At 39.7% G+C, this 25,268-nt stretch overlaps 1 protein-coding gene across 1 annotated transcript in view; it reads right to left on the bottom strand.

Moving 5' to 3' along the window:
• The window catches only part of CFTR (cystic fibrosis transmembrane conductance regulator), a 151,760-nt gene that overhangs the window by 47,476 nt on the left and 79,016 nt on the right, over positions 1-25,268 (bottom strand). The window contains exons 12-20 of the mRNA XM_014519940.2: positions 21,527-21,621; positions 17,672-17,758; positions 15,726-16,458; positions 11,462-11,590; positions 9,731-9,768; positions 8,721-8,986; positions 8,153-8,232; positions 5,096-5,246; positions 2,766-2,993 (exon numbers count right to left, since the gene is read on the bottom strand). Coding sequence (XP_014375426.1) covers positions 2,766-2,993; positions 5,096-5,246; positions 8,153-8,232; positions 8,721-8,986; positions 9,731-9,768; positions 11,462-11,590; positions 15,726-16,458; positions 17,672-17,758; positions 21,527-21,621 — 1,807 coding nt within the window. The remainder of the gene's footprint in view (positions 1-2,765; positions 2,994-5,095; positions 5,247-8,152; positions 8,233-8,720; positions 8,987-9,730; positions 9,769-11,461; positions 11,591-15,725; positions 16,459-17,671; positions 17,759-21,526; positions 21,622-25,268) is intronic.

Genomic DNA, 25,268 nt, shown 5'->3' with positions numbered 1-25,268 from the left:
AGCAGCATAAATATTTAGTTAATGTATTATGGCACTATTCAATCTAATGTTTTCTCAGTTAAAACATGATAAACATTGAAATGTAATTCATCAAAATCTTTTACTCTCTCATATTTCTCTGGAGTCAAAGGAAGAACATTATCTATCCCCACGTCCTTTCCCTCTCTCTTTTACTCTAGTCTCTGCGCACAGTTAATTCCATCCTAAAGAAGGAAACCTTGCATTGCATGGTTAACATGTTGACTTCCTTAGTGATCTTGTGTTTGAAATTGATGTTACCACACTCAATAGGGTTAAGTGCAGAAATTCAGGGGGTTAGGGAGAGGTTAGATTGGGTTAAAAACAGCCACCTTATCTAACTTAGTTCAACTAGGTGCAGACCTTACACTTAAACCCAGTGTCAGCAATCAGAAATCAGTCTTAATCTATAACAGTACAGAAGTTCCTTGCACATATAGACTAACCTAAAAAAGACAGAACCTGCTCTAAGAAAGACCTGGATCGATCTATGCTCAGCCTTAATCAATCTAGGTGCATGGAACTTCAGTACAATTACATGTGCCACCCTGGGGCTGGGAAAGCCCAGCCGTTGGCCCCAGCCCCAGGGCTGCACTTTTCATACTTGGCTCCTTGGCACCAAGCTATTTTTAGCCCCCCAGTCCCTTGCTGCCCACCCCCCCTTCATGGCCCAGCCAGCCCCAACCCCAACCCCCCATCCCATAAGCTGCTCCAGGTGCCGGATTTATCAGTGTTCACTGCTGCTGGGAGCCAAACAGGTAAGTATCAGTGGGGGAAGCGGTGGGAGAGATGAGGGTATAGGTTCCCTGGGGGAATTGAAGGGGTAAAAATAGCCCCTGGTCCCATCCCCCCCAGACTCTCCCCACAGACCCCACAAGCCACCCTGATCCCTCCAAACCCTCCTGGACTCCACCAAGCCCCACCTCGTGGACCCTGGCTGCCCCCCTCAATCGCTCCCATCGATCCTGCCTGACCCCCAATCCTTCCTGCAGATCTAACTTGCCCCCCCAATTCCATATGGACACAGCCTGCCCCCTCCCGCTCCCCCATCCCTCCACATTCTGACTTACGTTAGATTGGATGGCCATTTTTTAACGTGATCTAACCTCACCCTAACCATCCCAAATGTCTGCACTTAGCCTAGAATGAAGGTTGTGGCAAAAATAAAAAAAGAGTGCACACATGCATGCATGTATATTCTACAAGTTGCCCTATAGTAATAAAATTTACAAGCCAAAACCTGTCCGCCTTATTTACACACAAACCTAATTGACATCACCAGACAATTGTGCTATTACAGTAATCAGGAATTGGCCTTTGATGTAAATCTTGGCATCTATCCTTTTCTTTTGCCATATTATTGTGATTATTGAACTTTACAGTCTCCAACGCCTGTGCACTGTCATGATTTTGTTTGTTTTTCTTCCTACTGCAAGGTAAGATTTTGCTTTCAGCTATGAATTGTTTTTATTTTCAAAGTTTTGAATGAAAGTTTCCATGCAAAACTTGGAAAAAGGAAAAAACTAATCTAAATCAGAACCAAAATATATATAACAGTAAAATATTACATATTCAAGGAAAATATATGCATGAAAACTGCATAGTCCTTAGAAATTTCAGCATATACCAGTACAAAAAAGGAGACAGGTTTTGGAAAATTCTCTCACACAAAACTACATTTTCTTTACTTAAAATGTCCTCAATCGTTTCTTTTAGATGTGTTTGTCTGTTTCTGCCAGAATTTCAGTGGTGCTATGCTGGTTAAGGATTGCCAACTCATTGTTCAACTAGCAGCCGCTTTTCATTGGTGAGGGAAATGGTGAGAGCGTATAATAACATAATTCTGTAATTAGTTCGTAAAGTTTGGTAATCTGTTTTGTTTGGAATTTTGTTTGGAACTTGCTAAATTGACATAGTTGCGTAACTATGTCAGTAGATTGAAACCTGGGCCAGGAATCAGGAAACTGGACATTCTGCCTTTGACTTGCTTTGCATCTTCACAGGGTTCATTGAATCTTTCTTTGTCTCTGTTAGCTCTGAGGAATGATAATATTAATCTACCTTTGCTACAAACTTTGAGCTATCCAAAGAAAGAGAACCTTGCAAACAGACATTTGCTTCTTTACTCAACAGTATTCTAGCATGGTAGTACACTCTTGCATTACATGAAATAACTTCTAAAACAAGAATGCAGGTCTTGGCTTCTTTTAACATTGTTTTATAATTTGGAACTGTTTTCAAATTGACCCTTTCAAGCAATAATATATCAGAATGTACAGCCTAATTACTTTATTTCTAATTATAACTGATTGCTCATATCATATCAATATAACAACAGTAAACTTCTATCTTCTGCATATAGTATAATCTTGCAATAGTTTATAATGAAATGGTTTCTAAATATGGGTCCTTGAATAAAAGCAAAGGGTTCATTTTAATATACCACAGGATTCTCAAACAGGTGCTGGGGCACCCTGAGGTGCCACCAGATCCTCTGAAGGGTGCCTTGATATATGAGAAGATATGCAAATAAACTAAGTAGGTAAACAGAGGCTCACACTTGTCCTTGTCTGATCCCTCACCAATGCTGCCCAACTCCTCTGCAAAGAGGTAAACATTGTAGTATAGATTAGTTTTTAAAATTGGGTGCCACTCAATTCACAAAAGTTATGGAGTGCCTCAATTCCGCTGAAGGGTGCCTCCAGTCCAAAATGGTTGAGAACCAGTGATATAGCAGTTGGATTTACCTGTAGTTATAATAGAGATGAATGTCACAGCAATGAAGAAGATGACAAAGATCATTTCTATTCTCATCTGGAACCAGCGCAGTGTGGACAGGTAGAGGAACCAGTGTGCTGTGTGCAAGTTCAGAGCTTTGTGAAATAAAGTTTCAAAATATGGTTGTCTCCCAAAAGCTCTTAACGTCCATAGCCCTTTTAAGCTTGTAACAAGATGTGTGAAAATTGGACTCCGAGCTGTAAAGTATTTAAATTAAAAATGAATTAAGTGCACTAGGATTAAGTGTCTTTCATAGCAAAAACATACAGTTCCACCACCCCAAATTATAACAATGCAACTCTCTTCAATATTATTCAGTATAAGTATGTTCTTGTTTCTTTTACCACTAACACTGGACAGGGTGAAATCCCATTCAGTGTAATATCAGTGAGCAACCACTTATAGAGATGAAGTTACACATTAAACTTAGACCATATTAAGGGCACTTAAAATGAAGCATCAGCACATTAAAGCTCAGCTCATTAACTTGTGCCAAGTGCCCTTTGAACAGCTCAGAGTTGCATCATTTCAGGCAGGTTAACTTAGCTCCAGTTAAGGCAACATCAGTCTGCTCCCTAGAGATAAAACAAGCAATTTGCAGTCCTCCAGCATCCCAGGATGCACCACTCCTAGACCCCCTTCCTTCCACTCTGGATAAATATTTCACCATCCAGAACTCTACTGCTGAGGGGGTGTTACTCCCTGGGAACAAGTGGGGCCCTGCCAGTGACAGGAAGGGGGCTGCAGCAGTGGAAGCATGGAGCTGGGAGATGGAGAAGCTTGGGGGCATTGGGACTATAGCTTCTCTGCAGGCCCCCCTGTGTTCCCATCCTGCAATGTGGGTGGTGGGAGAAAGTTGTGCTAGCGTCACAGAGCCCCCAGAGTTTAGCATGGTGGAAGCATGAAGTCATGGGGAACAGGGAAGCCTGCTTCCCTGTGGCTCTGTGCTGCTGGTGACTAAACCTTGATGGCTCCACTCCCCATTAATTAAACCTCAGTTTCTGCAGCTTTTGCCTCTCTCTAGGCAAAAGGCAAAGCCCTCTCCAGGAAAGACTGAGGGGGCTGAGATCAGACAGCGGGGGTTGGTGGAAGGCTTCCTGAGGCACAGCCCTCTCCCTCCACCCCAAGAGGTGAGGTGAGGTGGGGTGGGGTAGGGTGAGGAGACTGTTGAGGAAAGCCACAGCCTCAATGCCTCTCTGCCTGCCAGCTCCATACTCCCATTGTTGCACCTCCCCTTTCCAACCGGCCCCCAACCCAGAGTGAGGATAGAAACCAGGTGTTCTATCTCCAGCCACACTCCTGCTCACCCACTCCCTAGTGATGTCAGAGCTGTGCTGGCAAGAAATGGTAATAACCCTTAACATGCAACTGCTCACAGCACATTCTAACTTTAAAACCACTTAACATTCCACAGATTTAGTATGGTCTGAGTATAACATGTAACTTCACCCTTAATGTCTTCACAGTTAAAAACTCCTGCTATGTAGTTTAGATGTCCCAAGGAGGAAAAACATCTCCTCACCACCAAAATTCCTCATGTTCTGAGAATTCCACAAAGCACTTTTTAACAAAGGTAAGAGTGCTTCATCTCTCTGGGTTCCACACTGTCAACAGGGTGTTTTTTTTTAGGATACTCTGCAACACCATATTAAAGGTATTACTGAGCCAACACTGGATTTCCAAAATTTCCAGGAAATTCTGATCCAGATTGGAACTCCACAGACTATTAGATATCATTATTAACTTTCTTGAGTTGGATGCAGGTCTGCCTTGAAGCCACAATATTGTGCTTGAACAAATGATCCAGCAAGCCCTTATGTCTAAAACAGTATTTCCATTATACGTTCCAAATACAGCTTTAAGGAAACAAATAAGCTTACTCAAATAGGTAACTTAGACACTGACAAGAGAGGTTTTTACCATCACAGCAGAAACTGATGATAGGCTCATACATTTGCACATAGAAGGTGTAGACCTGATTGTTGCTGAGAACCTGCAAGGCATGGTCCCATGCTTTCAAGTAAGTTTATTCTTATTAAAACTGTATTTCAAGACTTTATTTGTTTTCAGCTGCACTGGTGGCGCCCAACTTGAAACCTGTGTTCGTTCATTGCTTTTGCCAGCAGAACACTCTGTACTGGCTGGTTCACTAAAACCAGTTGCTATCAGGGGAGATGACTGTTCTGCTCCCAGAGACAATGAAACTTCCAATAGAGAAGGCAAAGAAAAGGTAAAAGGATAAATCACTTCTCAGTTCATTTTCTGTGGATTTAGGATCTACCAATATTTCTGCTCATACCTTCAGATTCCAGTTGCTTCAGCTGCTGAGAAGTGTGGAGGAAGTATGCCCTTAACATAACAAAGGCTCCTATCACCGGCACTGATGCCAGGAAGATGTAGGGTTCTAATATTGAGACTACTGTTATAGCACCAATCACAATCAGTATTAACTGTAGAATGAAAGAAAAATACTATTGATATAGCAAACTTTGCACTTTATAGACTACAGATTGGTGATGAATCTCTTCCCCAGGGCAACTATGTACCATTCAGCTTCATTCTTACCAAAATGATGTGCTGGACTAGCTAGGATTTGCAGCTGAGAACAAACCTTATAATATTCAGGGCACTAGATGGATGGTTCAGACAATGGCTATTTTTTTTACTTAAAGTTAATCCTCAAAAAGTAAGTACCTCCCCAAAATGGTCTAGATATTCCTGCATTCATTTAAAATACACACAGACAGTTTTGATTAATACATTGCCCCCATCAATAGTTTCTTTTTAAATATAACTTCCCATTTACCCTAATATTTGATTCCTAAATTTTAAAACCATCATTCCAACCCAGACCACTATGAAAAATATGGTTTAGGAACAGTGCATCCTCCATCTGGGAAAGGGCAAATTTAGACTAGATGGACCCTGAGGATCCAAACTCTGATTCTATTCACTGTGGTTTTCCATCTTAAAGAAATAAATACCTTCAAAGGCTAATGTATATATTTCTGCAAGAGGCTTCTTCCTTTTCCACAAGATCTTGTTATCAATGGTTCTAATAGATCTAACAAATTATCATAAACACTTGGGATTAGATCCTATTCTGCCTCTAAGTGGCCCTTATGCAGCCTTCAGGTATCTAAGTCACTAAGCACAATCCTATTCCACTCCCTTCAACAGCTACAAAACCATTAAGGCAGGAATGTCAAATGCATCTGAATGAGGGGTAAGCTTGTGGGCTGGACCAGTCCCACGTTCTGGATCCAGCTCTCAGGGCTGACTTGGTACAGATGCTGCAGGTAGCGTGCACCCTGGACCAGCAACATGTGTTGTTTGCAGTGTGTGCGCCAGCTCAAGCCCCATGCACCACAGAGCATATGCTAGCCCTGACCCCGTGCACAGCAGGCTACATATGGGGCCAGTCCAAGATGCACACTCTAGCCTGTGTACTGAATCTAGGGGAGATCCAGACTGGGTTAAAAAACTGGCCACCTGTACGGGATCCAGTGCAAGAAGCTGATCCAGCATGGGCGCCACGTGCAGTATACATCCCAGGCCATCCCCAAACACTGCATGGAACAAGTGCCAACTCCAGCCTCATGAGGCATGCTGCACACAAGGCCAATCTAGGACATGTGCTTCACGTAACACCTGCACCAGACAAGCCCTGCATTCTGGATGTGGCACAGGTAACCAGTCTGTGGGCTTGATCCAGACCAGCTCTGAATCCAGCATGCAGGGCTGGTCCAGCACAAGGGCAACATAGAGCACACACCCCAGACTGACCCCACATTGTGTTCAGCCCACGCCAGATAGGCTCCACAAACTTTGACCAGCACACACTGCAAGCAGCATGCAGGGCTGGCTGGACACCCACAGCCAGCACTATGGGCCAGAAGATAAGGCTCTGAGGGCTGAATCCAGTCTGTGGGGCTGGATCTCTGACACTCCTGCGTTAAGGCATATAGATTCACTAGGCACCTCCATTTTCACTTGAAAAGATCCCTAGGCATCTAGACTTGAACTATTTCCCATGCTCAGAAGCAAGCCAGACAGAAAAAACATACCAAGTTGCTTAAGCTTAAGATCATGCATGCAGCTAGCTCAGTGGAGGAGAAGCAGACCACTTTTTAACTAATAGCTTAGTGGCGAAAGCACTTACCCAGGGTGTAGAAAACATGGGTTTTGGCTATCTGACCTGACCTTCCTTAGTCTGAGGAGTCTGAACCCAAATCCCCGAGAACCCAAGAGAGGACCCAGACGTTAGGTGGGAGTGCTAATGTCTCTTACTGACTTGGCTCACTGGGCAGCCTGAAGTGAAAAATTTACAGGACCAAAAGAAAACATTAAAGTGGAAATGTAATGGCTTCTAGGCCTTGCAATCTCACTGACACCCAGTTAGGGCCTGGGAAACCATGAGGCTTGCAGGGCTTCCAGCTACAGAGTTGGGAGCAAGAACCTGAGTGTGCTAACAGCAGCTGTGTGTCCCAGAAGTTGTTTGGGTTTTTAGTTTCTGCAACAAAGCAATAGACCCCAAGACTACCAAGCAAGCTAGCAGAAAATCCTGTGTTATTATGGAATTTCCTCAAAACAAATTTATTTCTATAGAACATTTATGTTTCAATGAATTGATAGTTTTCAATGGAAAACTGTTTCAACAAAAAATACAAGGAAGTTGAATTTGATCTTGATCTTGAACTACTGAGCAAGAAGAAAGAAAGTACCTAGAGACAAAGCTGTTTTGGATCACAGCTGCTAAAGCAAAAAGTTAACGGGAAAAGGTAAAAAATAAAAAGTATAACAGCAGGGAAAACAAAGCCCAAAAGTAAAAAGCATGAAAACTTGAAGAACCTATTTAACTTGTGACAAAATATAAACCCAGTTAGGTTGCAAGTGGCCTCTTTTTCCCTTTGATATTTTGGTTTCATCTGGACAAAGAAACAAAAATGAATATAGGCCTCAAAGTGGAACTCCCAGTGGAAGTTACATCACACATGGCCCACGAAGTGCACTTTTCCTTTCTATCACAGGGTCAATTATTCCAGAAAATAGCTCATGGGTTGCAGTCACTATAATGCAAAACATTATATAAAACCTAATTGTTCCCATCTTCTATAGCTATGTGATTAGCTACTTAAATACATAGCTTAATCTTAAAACTACTTATTTATTTTGAAAGTGGATCTTGATCTTACTGCTTCAGCATGGTGTATATATTTAGCTTGTATGTGTGTGTATACAATGTTGCTAGCTGCTTAGTTCCTTTTATTTTATATGATTCACTATCTATGATGTTGGATGTAGATTTACTGCACTAGAAGGCAAACAAAAAATCTATAAGTTTGATTTTACATACCTGAATAAAGTCAAATATAGTAAGAGGCAGTATGTCATCCAATATTGCTGTATCCTTTGAGAATCTGTTAAGTATTCCACCTACAGATTGAAAAAAAGTCTTATGGGATCATTTTACAACAAAGCCTGCAGAAACTTTGGCTATAGCCAAAACTATAGCTTTCCTGAATTAAAGAATATGCTGATCAAGGATATCAAGCTGAAGTTTAAAGCTTATGGGCTGAAGTCAGCCTTAGGACATGTACATCTGTATGTGTAGCTTCTATATCCAGTTCTTATCTGCTTTTTATGCCTCATTAACATTTAATCATTCCTTCTACCTAACCACTGAAGTACACTGGTATTTCAAAACAAAAAGCTGACAACAAAAATGTGTCATACTTAAAATGTAATCAAGGTTTGCACATGACATTTAAGTAACAAACTTTTAAACAATCATTCAGCAAACATTCAGCTAGACTCTGAGATAAAACAGAAAACAATGGTACCCTTTAACCAGAATGAACTGTCTCAATTAAAACAAAAACCATAAATAATTCAATCAGTCAGTTAACTACTGATCTGATTACCTGCTTTCAAAGTATTGAAGGTTGACATAGGTGCCTGAAGAACAGCATGCAACATCTTCTGATGAAGAGTTTTAGACACTGTTATAAGAGTATGCACCAGGGGTAAACCTCTGAAAATTCCCATGGCAAGCAGGGTATCTGCCACTCCCACATAAATGTAAAAGACATAGTAAAAGCTACTTCGGGTAATGATCACTGAAGGGCCATCACCAGACACATCAGATGTGGTGTTTATCCTCTGTGTTGTATTTGTACCTGGAAACTTTCTGTAAAATACAAATTATAAAAAATACTGTAACTGAGACTCATAAACAAGTTGTATCTGAGAACTTCACTTAACCTAAATCTATATTAATGCATTTTTAGGTGTAAAGCTATTTATTTTTCTTATTGTTTTTGAACATCAAACTGCATTAATAAAAAATAACTAATTTATTACCGCATATACAGGATCCTTATTTCTCTCTTTAGAGGCCAAGGTGATATCTATCACTTTAGCTATTCTTGGATATGGGAATACTTATCAACACCTGTTGTAACTTCCAAAATTAGCTTCAGTAAAAGGCACTGTAGATGATTTGATGAGTAAATGGCAAGTCTCAACTGAGAAAGGAAGAAAGCCCTAATATATACATAAAAACTTTTGAAATTCCTTCTAAATTATTGTGAAAAATGAATTATTTTAGTAATCTCTTCTAAGTCCAATACCTTCTTGGTTTCATTTATTAAAATTTATTTATAAAATGCCTCACTATCCATCTTGTTTTAAAGAAAATTATTTGGGAGTTGAGCAAAATTAAATTACTAAATAAGTGAAATGCTTTGTCTCTGTTATTGCCACATAGCATAGGACCAAAAGTGAATCAATGAGCTGGTAAGAGTCACTTTATCAAATGCATTTCTAGCCATAAGGATTTTCATTAACAGATACTAATAAGGGTTTAAACAGAAATACAAAAAGCAGAATTAGAAGAATTCCCCAAAACTGTAATAAAACAGTAAATACTTACTCCTTGAGAAACAACAGCCCAATAAGAGAAGCAGCTACCTGCAATCAGAGAATATAGAGTTACTTTTTTTCTTACCTACATCTATTTGTAACAATACCATGCCTGGGTCACCTGGAAACTCTTAAGTATAAAATAGTCCATTCTAGTTGGTATAAGAAGCATTTACAGAATGCTCCAGGAATGTCTCAGAATCATAGAATGTCAGGGTTGGAAGGGACCTCACAGGTCAGCTGGTCCAACTCCCTGCATGAATGCAAAAATGTTACTCTTCCAGTTCTAAAGACTGTAGTATCAAGCTCCCATCTCAGTTTTACTTATTACCCTCCAACTTTCAAAGCTAAAAGTGTCTGCTGCTTGAGATAAACAACCAATGCCCAGATCTCAAAGGACTTTAGGCCCCTACCTGCTACTAACTCCCACTGCTCTGAAGTCGGTTAAAGTTAGGTATCTAAACACGAGTGAATAGCAAACTGAATAGCAAACTGCAGCTCAGTCTAGGGTCCCTATGCCTACAATACTGCTTAGTAAATTAGCAAGTCATGTGAAAGTAAAATTTAAAACATGAGGGTGACAACTTTCAAAAGGGCTTAAACTAACTGAGGGCTTAAACTAAATTAGGTCACCCAAACATAATTTCATTTACAGACTTTTCTACACAGTTGTCTAAATTAGGTAATTTAAGCCCGTACATGTTAAGATCAGTTCCAGAAAGACTTGAATATAAGTGCTTAAATTTGCTATATTTGCAAATTAAAATGCCCTTAGCCAGTCTTTAAGTCACTTTTCACTGCATTGTTGTAGGTCCTCCACAGATGATGTAATTAAAGATGATGGGTAACAACAAGCTTAAGCCACATATTCATAGAACAAACTCCATTTGGAAGCAATATCATGTTTTTGGGTCGTAGATCCAAATGAGACCTGAAACCAAGGTTTTGGTCCCAGGCCGCAGAATTTGACTTGGTAGCTTAAGTCTACCTCAAAACAACGTTAATGAAATCCAGAGCTATCTGTCAATCACCTCTGCTGCTGAGTAAAATTTTTAATGCTTCCTGTGAAGTATTGAATGATCTCACCTCCCACAGACATAATCAACCAGCCGCGTATACTTAGTAGGTCCAGTCTAATTTTTAATGCTTCCTGTGAAGTATTGAATTTTCTCCCCTCCCACAGACATAATCAACCAGCCGCGTATACTTAGTAGGTCCAGTCTCTTCCACCAATCCATTTAATAAAACGGTAAGGAAAGCTGGTACAAAATTTCATAAGATCCATCTAATTACCATTGCAGACAGCATGTTAACTCCTCTTCTGTCTCAAACAGCAATTACATGTCAAAAGCACACTGCGCTGTTGGGTGGACAGGGTAAAAAACATATTCCATTATGCTTCAGGCAATTTTTGTAGAAGACTCCAGAAATACCACTTACCTGTGCAGATTCAGAAGTTTTATATACTGGTAGGTTTTCGTAAAGCAAAAAAAGAATTGAGGACTTTGGGGGCTTTCAATCCTTGGTTATCCTTACACCAAATCATTGTCTTTAACAATATTCAACTAATGTAGGAAAAAATAATATCCTAAAACAAGCCAGCAGTAATGGCCAATCAGCAGACATCAAAAGAATTAACATATGCATATGCAAAAGAATTAACAGTTTCTTATAAAAAACTATATGTTCAATTTGAATAGATATTAATAGTGACTAGATCTGAAGAGCTGAATATTCTTACCTCAGCTAAAAAGATAACAGCACACAAAACTAGGACAAAAATCAAGTTTTTATGGATAGTAATGTATCTGAAATATGTATTCCATGTAGTAATACCATTTATGTTTTCTGTATCATCCATAAAACATTCCTGCCAAGGGAATGGAGAAGAACATAGTTAGAATAACAATATCTATCAGTAAGAACTTTTAATACATATATACACTCTGCCTTCCTCATGGATTAATTTCAAGTATTAGAACTGCAGCATTTAGACTGGAAAAGCTACCTTGATCATAACAACTCCACATAAGAATGACTTGATCTATTGATGCCTGAGGAAGGATACTTGCTACCCAAAAGCTTATCTATATCCTTCCCAACTATACAGTTGGTCAAATAAAAGATAGGACCCACAAAAATCTTTGCCTTGAGCTATAGATCAAGCTCTCATTACAGTGAATAGATCAGTACAATACTCCTAAGAACTAAGCTAAATTCTGATCTTATTTCCTCAGAATCAGTTTTCAATGAGATTTAACCACATGGAAACTCTGTTCTATTAAGATCATTCAGGAAAAAGAAAAGCTGAGAACTTCTGATCCTTAGAAAATGATGAATTTAAAAGTTTCTTCTGGCAAAATAAAAAATATTTTATTGAAGAAATGTCTTTAAAAATTTCATAGATTTCACAGACATTAGGGCTGGAAGGGACCTCGCAAGATCTTTGGGTCCAACCCCCTGCCCAAGGGGCAGAAAGCCAGCTGGAGTCAGATCACCCCAGAGAGATAAGCATCCAAGCATTTCTTAAAGATATCCAGAGTAGAGTGCACCACTTCGGGGCGGGGCGGGGGGGACGAGTCTATTCCAGACTCTGGAGACTCAGACGGTAAACAAGTTTTTCCTTATGTCCAGTCTAAAATGGTCTTCCAGCAATTTGTGACCATTAGACCTTGTCTTTCTTTGGTATGATCTGGTGAACAGATATTCTCCCAGTTCCTGATGCACACCCCTTATACACTTATAAGCTGCCACCAAGTCATCCCTGAGCCTTTGCTTCTCCAGGCTGAAGAGTCCCATGCCTCTCAACCTCTCCTCATAAGGCCTGTTCTCTTGAACTCCAGTCTTTCGCATAGCTATCCTCTGGTCTCTCTCAAGCTTCTCCACATCCTTTCTAAAGTGTGGAGCCCAGAATTGGATGCAGTACTCCAGCTGTGGCCTCACAAAGACCAGGTAAAGTAGGAGGATGACTTCTTGGGTCTTGCTTGAGATGCATCGGTAGATGCAAGCCAGGGTTTTATTTGCTTTGCCGGCTGTGGCATTGCATTAGTGGCTCACTTTCATCTTGTGGTCAGTCATGACTCCCAAGTCTCTTTAGATCATGGTGCTAGTGAATGTAGCACTGCTGAGCCTATGAGTATGATGTGGGTTTTTTCTCCTGAGGTGAAGCACCTTGCATTTCTCAGTGTTGAAAGTCATCAGGTTTTGATCTGCCCACCTTGCAAGCCTGTCCAGGTCAGCCTGAATTGTTAGCCTATCCTCTAGAGTGGCCTCACTTCCCCATAATTTGGTGTCATCCTCAAACTTAGCCAATCCACTTCAGACATGTGAATCCAGATCATTTATGAATATATTAAAGAGTACTGGTCCAAGTACTGAGCCCTGGGGAACACCACTGGTCACCATATGCCATGCTGACTCAGTTCCATCAGCTATCACTCTCTCGGTCTGACCACAGAGCCAGTTCCCCAGCCATCGGACCATAAGGCTCTCAAGGCTGCAATTTCCCAAATTTACCATGAGGACATCACGGCAGACCAAGTCAAAGGCTTTTTTGAAACCTAAATATATGACACCAACCTCTTCTCCTTTGTCCATGTGATGCATCACCTGGTCACAGAAGGAAATGAGGTTGGTCAGGCATGACCTACCCACAATGAGGCCATGTTGGCTATCTCTCAGAACTCTGCCTTCCATTAGCATATTGTTGATGGTTTCTTTGATGATTTTTCCAAGATCTTTCCAGGGATTGAGGTCAAACTGATTGGCCTTTAGTTCCCTGTATTGTCCTTCCTTCTTTTCTTGAAGATAGGCACCACATTGGCCCTCTTCCAATCTTCAGGAACCTCTCCCGGGCATCATGAATTCTCATATATCCTCGCCATTGGTCGTGCTATGATGTCAGCCAACTCTCTGAGCAATCTTGGGTGCATTCTGTCCAGGCCAGCTGACTTGTTGATGTCCAGCCTCTCAAGCTGTTCCCTCACAAGATCTTTGCCAATTATAGGCATATGATCACCCTTACCCTGGTAGTCCTGCATTCTGTCAGGCAGGGTGATCCTTTTGGGCTGGTGGAAAACTGATGCAAAGTAATCGTTGAGAAGATTAGCTTTTTCCTGGGTGTCAGTTGTCAGTTGCCCCATTTAGTTTAACAAGGGTGTGACGTTGCCCTTGTGTATTTTTCTGACTTCCCATGTATTTGAAGAAGGACTTTTTATTTTCCTTGATTCTGGTAGCCAGTTTGAGTTCAGTTTCAGTCTTGGCTTTTCTGGTCCGCTCCCTATAGGTGCGGGCCAGTGCTGCATAATCCTCCTTAGTGGTAGTTCCCAACTTCCATCTTTTATAAGCTTCTCTTTTCAGATTCAGGAGGTCCATGAGTTGCCTTTTGAGCCAAAGGGGTCTCCCACCCCTTTTGCTACCTTTCCAACAGGCCAGAATGGACTTCCCTTGTGCTTTTAGGATCACATCCTTAAGGAGCAACCACTCATTGTGGACTCCCCTCCCTGCCAGATCATGCTCTCTCAGGACCTCAACAACCAACCTGCTGAGCTTGTGAAACTCAGCTTTCCTAAAGTCAAAGATTTCTGCATTACAAATTGATTTGCCAGTTTTGCAATGGATAGAGCAAGTGATCAATTCATGATCACTGTCACCAAGCTTCCCTTCGATCCTCAGGTTGCTGACTAGATCATCCCCTTTGGCCAGTAGTAGATCCAGCACTGCCTTACCTCTTGTCGGCCCATAGACTTCTTGAGTCAAGTAGAGCTCTCCAATGTAAGTGAGGAACCTTCGTGACTGATCAGATTTGGCTGAATGCTCTTCCCATGAGATGTCAGGGTGGTTGAAGTCACCCATGATGACCATGCACCAAGAGCGTGCAGCCTCTGACAGTTCCCTAGAGAATTTGTGTCTTCCTCCTGGTTAGGAGGTCTGTAATAGTTATATTCCCTTGACCACATTCTCCATGTATTCTAAGCCAGATGGCCTCAAGTCACCCTCCTTGGGTGCCAATCTCTACTTGTAGGGAAGTGTACTGCTCCTTCACATAGACAGCTACACCCCCACCCTTCCTTGCAACACAATCCCTCCTGTACAAAGTATAGCCATCAATACCTGTGGTCCAGTCACAGATGGAGTCCTACCAGGTCTCCATTATCCCTATGAGATAGTATTCAATTTTCCTCTGAAAGGAACTTTGCCAAAAAGAAATAGGAATTTTAATCTGGTTATAAATGAAAATTTCAAGATTCAAAATTTTAAAAACTTGTCTAAATCTATTCCAAACGTGCAGTTGGTCCAATACAAGATATCGCCACAAAAATCCTTGCCTCTTACATAGTTCCTGGACCATCAGAGATACAACATTACTCCAACTCTCATACAACTCTGTCATTACCAATGCATCCACAATAATAAAATTAATTTAGCTTAATCTCATTTTGCATATCAGTACATGAAATGTGTGTTGTGCTTTTATTGCTAAATAAGAAATGATAAACATTTTGCTTTAATCAGTTACACTATTGCATATTGAAATAGCTAATACTGCAATTAGCTTACTTTATTCTGCGAGTTAACCTTACAAATTTCTATTCTTGATAATTATTTAAAAAACAAACTTCTGTAGTTTTGTTTCAAATTGTATTTAAACATAATCAATCTTACAAGGTAATAGCAATGCATAAGTTAAAACTATTTTTAATAAAAGTCTCAAGAGGTGTCTTTCAATTAATTTAAAAGATTTGTTCTAAAATCTAAGCTCAGCCAGAAAGCTGTTTTTTGATATTTCAACAACACAATCCTTCTAGAAACATTGTTCAAATGAATAAAAGTTGTTTAAATTAAAACTTGTATGTAAGATAGAAAAAGTAATAAACACTCGATAGATAAGAAAGGCATAATGACCAAGAGCATCAGGTAGAAAATTCAGTAAGAATATATTATCCTGTACTAGTGTTAAAGAAGCTCATCAAAAATAGAGTGTACAAATACAAATGTATACATACCTTCAAATCTTCTTCATTAATTTCATCACTTATTTCCAAGACACTGCCTTGAGACAAACGTCTAGCATAGATATCTATCTCAGAAGACAGTTTTGACTCGGGGATCATTGATGTTTTACGTATTGGTGCTTTCCCTTTTGTGTAAAAGCTTTGGCCCTGGATAACTGAAGTATGTGTTATCATGTTCAGTACAGACTGCCTTCTCCGTCCATGCAACACTGGACCTGTGTTTAGTATATTGCTGCGAGGCAGAATTACCTCTCCTGGTTCAGAATCAGGTATTAGTGAGAGTCTTCTGTCTGATGGATCTCCATGACCTTCTTCTATCCCATTAACATGTGCTGGGTTTTTTTGTAGTATAGAGAACTTTCTGCTAGAATTAAGTGGATTCATAATTACGGAGTTTTTTCTTTTTTCATTGAAATCTGAAGTTTGTTTGAAAGATTGCTTCTTTGCTTCATTTCGTGAGCCAACCCCATCTCCGTCAACAGAAAACCTTCGGAGGGTTTCAGTCAGAATTGAGTTTCTTCTTTCTGCACTGAACTGGTCAAAAGCATCAAATCCCGTCAATTTTGAGCTGAAGTCAGGGCGTTGACTGTGAAGTTCAGAAAACGTTCCATAGAAATAACTGCTCCCTTCATGTAAAATTAATATTTTGTCAGCTATCTTTAAATGTTCCAGCTTGGAGGTGACCAGGATTCTAGTTTTATTGGCCATTAACTTGCAAACACAACTACAAAAAACACAAAACAAGTATTATGTTTTATTTTTAAAAATCACAGAATCTCTCAGTATTTTCTCTCCATGCTTACACGTTATTTCTAGTTTTGATCTATATGCTTCTATATGTATCCCCCCACCCCCGTTTTCTACTACCTGTAGTGCAAGTGAGAGGAGCAGGAGCATGGAGACAATATAGTCAGCTGTGTGAATAATGTACTTTCAGTTCTGTGGTCATATTGAAAAAATAAAATAAACCAATTCAGATTGATTCAAAAAAGCATTGTTTGACCCAAAAATAAAATTCATTTAATTTATTGGGTCATATGAACTTTTGCTTAAATCCCTTTTTTAATTTAGGTCAACTTGATTATTTTAATTAAAAAAATATCAAAATGTTTTAAAGAAAATATACCATCTTTTCTACAAATTTTAGTGCTTTATTTTTGTTCTAAACTATTCACCAAATTCTACCTGATTTCACAAATAGTTTTATTCCTCTTGAAAAATGCATTTTCCAGTGAATTTATTATTGCCTAAAATACCCAGGCCAGCTCTAGCATTATAGCAACAACACAGCTGAACCACTTTTAAATTTACCATTTGTCACAGTGTGAAAGTTTTTTTGCTCCACACAGAACTGACCCTAGACAAGGAAAGAAGTTCTTGGGAAGATTCAGAGAGGGCAGGGTGTCACTTTTGTATGATACATGACTCAGGTACCGCATATGGGTCTAAGTGCTTGCCACTGCTATCAATCAATCTCTTATTCAACTGGCCACTGCTTTTAGGTGGCCCACTCTGTTGGGGTTTACCAAAAAATGGACAGAATATCCTGTCATCCATGAAAAAGTTTGAGTTCTTCAAACTTAGCATGCAATAAACACTTTGCTACACATATATACTATTTATAAAAAAGTGTGTCCTGAGATGCATGCATTATAGCAGACACAATACATTACTTCTGAACCATAGCAATCATAGCTATAGCATCCCTTTTACTTAAGAAGGCATGTATCATTACTGGGCTTTGCACACAGAGTTCCAAATCATTGCTAAACATAATAAATGTCTACCCAAAGTTATCATCTTGACCACTTTTATATTTTTGCTGTATTAATAAAATTCAGTGCTGAGGAGATATGGAAATCTATTCTTGTCTTTGTGCTTTGCATTGTGCTACTTGGCAGAACTCTCAAAAACAAACCTCTGGAACTATACAATACCTTTCAAATATATCCTTTTCTGTAAACATATCTAAATAGCCAAAAGGAGAATCCAGGAGATACAAATCAGCATCTTTGTACACTGCTCTAAATAAAGGAAATGGGAAAAAATTAAGTTCACCAAGATCTAACAGTTCAATTTAAGTTTCATTTTAAATGGACATTTTTAAAACTCTATCCCAAAACAACTCCAATTAATAGACTTAAGTATCAACACTACCTATTTATAAGGAATCCTTGTTCAAAATTAACTGTTTATAAGACCCTTTTAAATAAAGCCTTTTCTCATTAGGTATGTGGTACACTCCAGTAATTTTTCATGAACTTCCCTGTAAGCAAAAGCTGGGGACCAAATGGCTAAGCAGCAGCTCTGCAGAAAAGGACCTGGGGGTTACAGCAGACAGGAAGCTGAATATGAGCCAACAGTGTGCTCTTGTTGTAAAAAAGACTAGCAGTATACTGGGCCACATTAGCAGCAGGAGTGTTGCCAGGAGATGGATAGAAGTGATTCTTTCCCTCTATTTGGAACTAGTGAGGCCATATCTGGAGTGCTGTGTCCAGTTCTGGGCCCCCCACTACAGAAAGAATGTGGACAAATTGGAGAGAGTCTAGCAGAGAGTAATGAAAGTGGTTAGGAGGCTGGGGCACATGATGTATAAGGATAGGCTGAGGGAACTGGACCTATTTAGTCTGGAAAAAAGAAGACTGGGGGGGATTTAATAGCAGCCTTCATCTACCTGAAGGGTGGCTCCAAAGAGGATGGAGCTAGACTGTTCTCAGTGGTGGCAGATGACAGAACAAGAAGCAATGGTCTCAAGTTGCAGCAAAGTTTAACACGTTTAGGTTAGATATCAGGAAGAACTTTCTCACTTGGAGAATACTAAAACACTGAAACAGGCTACCCAGAGAGGTTGTGGAGTATCCATCATTTGAGGTTTTTAAGACCCAGCTAGAAAAAGCCTTGGCTGGGACAATGTAGTTGGGGATAGTCCTGTTTTGAGCAGGGGGTTGAACTAGATGACCTCCTGAGGTCCTTTCCAACCCTAATTTTCCATGAATCTATGGATCTACACAACTTCTTTTGTTGTGTTTTTTTTATTTTGGCTTTTAGATACATGTTTAAGAACTGTTCTTGAAGGTTGTGTTTATGTGCATGATACCTAACCACCTTAATGGGAATTCTGGGTGTACTCTAAAGCCCTTTGAAGTCAATAGAGAGATGGGTTTATGCCACACCCTGTTGCCTGGAAAGCTTGCAGGATTAGCAACTATAAAATGGAATACATAAAGCACTTTAAAGTACCATATTTACTTAAACATAAGACAACTCTGAATATATGTGCCCCCCCACCCCAATTTAGATTCTATATATGGAAAATGTATATATTTCTTACAATTTTCCAAGATGTAGAATCTAATTATTGGAGGTTTGCCTTGAATTTTGTCCCCTTCCCACTGCTACAGCAGGGGAAATAAATCTGGGGATCAGGTAGCAGACAGTAGTCAATATGCAAAATGCAGGTCTGTGAAAATGCAAATACATGGCAGGGAAGATCAGAGAGGATGGGAGTTACTTTATAAATCTACCAAATACAAAAAATCATGGACTAAATAGAAACATTGGATTTATGGCACATTATAACCTGCCTGCCATCGGATAACCCCAGGTAACCTCTCTATATTTTACCAGCTACATTTTATCACTGATCAACATTCCCCTCTTCCTCCCCACACCTATTAACTCCTATCCCCTCTGATCTTCCCTGCTATGCATTTGCATTATGCATGTTGGCTTAAGCTTCTATTCCACCCAAGAGAACACATAAACACCAGCAGACTCTCCCTATGCCTGAAGAAAGGTATTTGCACCTGAAAGTTTGTAAAAAACAATTTTTCCAACTACTTAGTTGGTTTAATAAAAGATATCACATTTACCCAAAGAACTTTGTCTGCCGATTTACCTGTTGAAGGTGGTTTTCCTCACAGCTGCAAAAGCTTAAAACTTCTTTTCATGAAAGTTAAGACTAGAGAACAGCACAGAATTCTCTCTTTCCCCCTCTACTGGATTAGATCTTTTCAGGCCACAAGGCAGAACATTTGCAACTTTGGGAGTGCCTGCTTTGGTCCTCTTTTAACACATATGATATTTCTTTGAATGCAATTATTACTGAATAGATGTCTCTCTGTCTTAAATGAGGAGAAATAAGTTAAGTATGTGTAAGAAATAAAAAGTCTTCCACAACATACTTTTTATTGAGAGGACAATAAAAAGTATTAACTTAACTGAATCCTTAAAGCACAGCCCTGAGAAAGTGATGCTGTGTCTCTGCCGAAGGAATAGCACTGAATAACTAGGAAGCACTGTATAGCTGGTACAGAGAAGAGATAGAGCTCGGACCTGCTTCTTTTGAAATGCCTTGCATCCCAGGGATATTTGAAGTGATAAGTCTTTGTACTCAAAGTGCAGACACTGCATTTGTAGCTGTCTCCTGGGTAAAAGTTAAAGGAAAGGAAGCTTCTGACCCCCATCCCCTACAGGCATCCCTTTAAAAGCCAGCCACAGCCTGTCACAAAATCACAAACACATGGACAATTGCCTATTTTACCATACTACTTTGCTCCACTAGGTTCCAGTGATCTTGTTTTTATAACATTAATTCTAAATAACTGTGTAAGTCTTAATGCTTTTAACTTCCCCCTACACCTTTTGGAAACCACTTTCAGTATAGTACCTAACCTGAAGCTGGAAGATTAATGAACTATTTGGAGAAAATACTTGCTTTACTTCCTAAATCATATATCATAGTTCACTGAATGGTGGTGCAGACCAGATTCCCCACCTTAAAAAGCAAGTTCACCACTTCTCTGACTCCCCCAGATACAGGATGAAACAGGGAGCCACTGCCAGAAATTGCTGGAGATACAGCATTTGGTACCATCATCCCATCAGAACAGTTTGCTTCCACAATGATCTATTTTAATATTTATGTATTTTAGTGGCTGTTGCTTTGTTTCCTTCCTGATCAAGTAACTTTAATTAATTGAATTAATATTAAAGTAAACTTTGGCTTAAGGCCTTTGATTAAATGTATCTATCTACTGTTATGTGATCAGCTTACATATATCAATTAGTCTATTACTGTAGAACTTTCAGAAGCATCCACTCAACTGGAAAGGCTGAAATGAGATCATAAAACCATACTTTTCAAATGTGTTGATTACTCGTTACTCTCACTGATTTTACTTAGTGGCAGATATTCAGTTGCTCTGAATTTTGATCCCTGACCATATCATGATTCAAAAATGGTCCATATCATGGTCCAAAAATGTAGACATCTAAAATTAGCAAGCATATTTTTTAAAACATGGGCTTTATACATGCTGTACTTGAGTTTGCATGTCAAGAAAATGGAAAGACTATAATCTTTCAATCATTTGATTTGTGAACTTGTTAAAGACCCTCTGGTGATAGGTACTGTAGTAAAGGAAGATACTAGAATATTTCTTATTTCTATCTTCCATGACAAACATTTCTTTGGCACTATGGAAATTCATACTTAATGCTGTGATTCAAAGTGGCTTTTTCAGTTAACTATCAAATCTTTGATTTTGGCTGAACCAATGAGTGTCTCTGATATCAAACTATTAGAACTAAATTAATAAATATATAGGTGTATCTATATCATCATAAGGCAAAACTCTGATCTCAGATAATACAATTCAGTTTCCACTAAAACTAATAGGCATCATCCACATAAATTCCTTCATGGTATAATTTGACCGCATTTCATTAAACTTTTCATATTTTTTTTTCCAAAGGTAAAATATCAACCATTCAAATGCTAAAATATTCACCTTGCTAGTGAGATTCTTGCTCGTTGACCTCCACTTAGGGTGATCCCACCTTCCCCCAAGACTGTATAGTCTTTGTCTGGAAACTTTGAAATTTCCTGGTAAAAGATTTTAAAAATCAGGTGATGCATTTTTCATATTCAAATGACATAAGATGCAGATTAAATTAAAATAACAGCAGGCAGACAGGTCAGATGGAAACAAACTTAAAAAAACACGTACAACTATTTATTTATTTCATTTGTTCCTGTATTCAGAAATGAAGATGAAAGATATGTACATAACACATACATTTCTGTACGTCAAAGCACAAACAAAAATTGTTAAAACTCAAGAGCAAATATTAGTCATAAACATCAGTTTCTCAAAAGCAAAGAATGGACTTTTGTATCACTTCGTTCCCAAGCTCGATCATTAAATAGATTTCTTGTCAGGGAAGAATGACAAATGTGTGCCTTCAACTGAAGTTAATGAAAAACAAAGTAAATTGTGGGTCTGATCATCTCCAGACTTCATGGAAGTCCGTACTCTCAGTGGCTCCAAAAGGTAGGTTGGGTTCCAAACCTTCAATCCCCAAGCCACTCAACCTTGTGGAGATTTGAAGTAGATCCAAACTTTACAGAATGAGTTGCATCTTACTTAAACAAACTGATGAATTAGTATGTTGTGTTCTCTGGCAAAAGCACAAAAACAACTAATTCAAAGTTTGGGCAGAGCTCTACTACACAAAGGAGGCGGGGAAGGGAAAAAAAGCAGTGGGGATCTGTTTGTGCCCCCTAATAGAGGTGGTCAAATTGGACTGAACATGTTTGCTCATCAGAAAATGATAACTGATTAAAATCAAAATGTCCCATGGAAACATCATTTGCAACAAACTTCCATCAAAGTACAAGCAGGTTGATGTCTGAAACCTGCCTGCTTTCCCATTAAATCACCGAGTGAGGTGCTGGGGAACCTTGCCTTCCACAGTCCACAGCTCCAAGCCAGTCTTGGAAATCAAGCTGCCTGGAGGCTGGGATCCCCATGTTCTACAGTTCCAGGTCAGCTTGCATTCTGAAATAATGCAAGGGCTCTCAGCATCTAGTCTCCCAGCTCTACAGCAAAAGATGCTTCCCTTTCAGGGCACTCTGTCAGCTGATCCTGGGAATCAGAAGGGCAAGAAGCTCCTCAAGACACAAGGCAGCAGGTAAATTCATGTCAGAAAAAATGAGCCCAAACATTTAAATTTCTTTCCTAAGTTTTTTTAAATTTCTTTTATCCTGAAAGCAATGACACTTTTTTTGAAAATACAATTTCATGTAGAATGGAAATTCCAATGTTTCACCCAGCTCCTCTTCTTTCTGTACCCCATGGCCCTGGACTTAGAACAGCTGCAGGGCCTCATGGCATTGGAGAACCATCAACTGGATGGAAGCTGACACAACTTTTACCTGTTAAGCAGGGCAGATTACCCCACTTACCTGAGTAAAGTGAACAAAGCTCATTGGACAATCTGGGTCAAGATCATTTTATTTATTTTTCTTGGGTACAAAACTGAAATATTTGTGGGGATTTGTTTTCCTGTAGGCAATTATTGTTTCTAAAATATAAAAGCTGAAGTTCATTGCATTCTAAATGACATGGGTGAGAATATGTTTTGTTACTTTAAATCTTCCTCTGGTCAGAAAATGTGATCAACTATTTCTCATCAGGACTTTGGAAAAAAGGTGAACAATCATGCCTCACTGTGGCATCAGACTGGACATTTATTAACCTGATTGACTAAATCAGCCACCATATGACTATATTTCAACAACTGGACCAGGATGGGAAAATTATCTTCAGTCTGTACACTTGCAGCTAAAACACCCTGCTCTCCATTGACAGGGATAGGCTGACTCCCAATAATTCAGACATATATGTCATCCACCCTAGATTTCAGGGAGACTTAGATTCAGGGTTCTGGATGTACCCCCATATAGGCAAGGTGTGTCAGTTGTCTCTCTATAATATGCTTTCAATTGCCTCACCTGTGATTTTAACCACAAATCATTCTCCACTGGATAATTTCTAACATTCCAAACCCCTGAGACATTTCAAAGAGTTTTAAAATAAACATAAATAACTTGCCAGAAAAGGTTTTCTTCTTCCTCCCTTATAAACTGCACTTGCCTCAGACAAAATGAATAATACTATGAAATTCTGCATCAGTCACAGGTTATAAGTCCAGCATCTTGATAACTAAAAATTGGGCCCCTGGAACCTCAGGAAACGGGAGATTCTCCAGGTTCTTTAATAAAACAGTTCATTTCTTGATGTATAGGATTCTGACATATTAGACATAAAAAAATTAAAACATTATCAGCTATAGAGAGAAATACTATATCAGTTGATATTAAGAATCTTTTAATATTGAATAGTTTCGCATAAAGATTGGGATGGGAATTGGATTAGACGACTTCCTGAGGTCCCTTCCGACCCTAATTTTCTATGATTCGACGATTTGATAGTCCAACTGTTATTGTTTATATAAAACCTTGATATGCAGGGCTGGTAAGCCAGGTAAAAATATAATGAATAACGTTTTTTAACCTTTCCTGAAGAAGTTTTCTTGTAAAGTGAAATGTATTTGTTGAGAATACATGATATATCACAGTATATTGACACAGATTATCCGCATGACTCAGGCATTTACCACTTACATGTGATTAATTTACCAACCCTTAACTCTTAGGGCAAAAACCACCATGCCATTTTAGGTATTTGTGCAGTTACATAACTAGCCTAGGGATTGACATTACACATAAACCTATTTAAATGATCAGAAACTAGTTCAAACCTGTAACAGAACAGACCTGTAGGCAATGGTGTCACTGTGGACGTAATGTTTCTAGACTTTAAGAAGACCTTAAGAAGACCACCCCATCCTCATCAATAAATGAAGTGACTGTGGCATTGATGCCTACACAGTTGGATGGGTAAAAAATTGGCTGATGGGGCACACCCAGAGAGTAGTGGTGAACAGGTTGTACTCAACCTGGCAAGATGTGAGCAGTGGGGTACCCCAGGGCTCGGTCCTCGGGCCCGCACTGTTTAACATCTTCATCAACGACTTGGACTAGAGGGTGGAAAGCACACTGTCCAAGTTTGCAGATGACACTAAGATGTGGGGCGAGGTGGACACACTTGAAGGGAGAGAGAGGCTGCAACTAGATTTAGACAGACTACAAAAGTGCGCAGATGAGACTAGGATGGGGTTCAACGTAGACAAATGCAGGGTGCTGCACCTTGGGAGAAGGAATCCACAGCACAGATACAGGCTGGGGAGTTCCCTTCTTGAAAGCACAGAGGCGGAAAGGGATCTTGGAGTCATTATTGACTCCAAGATGAACATGAGCCACCAATGCCAGACCGCAGCCAGAAAGGCCAGCCATACCTTGTCATGCATCCAAAGGTGCATCTCAAGCAGGTCCAGAGAAGTGATACTCCCCCTCTATGCAACTTTGGTCAGGCCACAGTTGGAGTACTGCGTCCAGTACTAGGCACCGCACTTCAAAAGGGATGTGGCCAGCAGCAGGACAGGCCCTAGAAGGAGAGACTCAAGGACTTGAACCTGTTCAGCCTCAGCAAGAGGAGGCTGAGGGGAGACCTAGTGGCTACCTACAAGCTCATCAGGGGAGATTAACAGCAAATAGGCAGAGCCCTTTTCTCCCCAGCACCACCTGGGGTGACAAGGAACAATGGTAATAAGCTGATGGAGAATAGG

The sequence above is a fragment of the Alligator sinensis genome, unplaced genomic scaffold (assembly GCF_000455745.1).
Source record: "Alligator sinensis unplaced genomic scaffold, ASM45574v1 scaffold65_2, whole genome shotgun sequence".
Classification (NCBI taxonomy): Eukaryota; Metazoa; Chordata; order Crocodylia; family Alligatoridae; genus Alligator; species Alligator sinensis.
The sequence above is the reverse complement of the archived record's forward strand: the minus strand, read 5'-3'. Positions and strand labels throughout refer to the sequence as shown.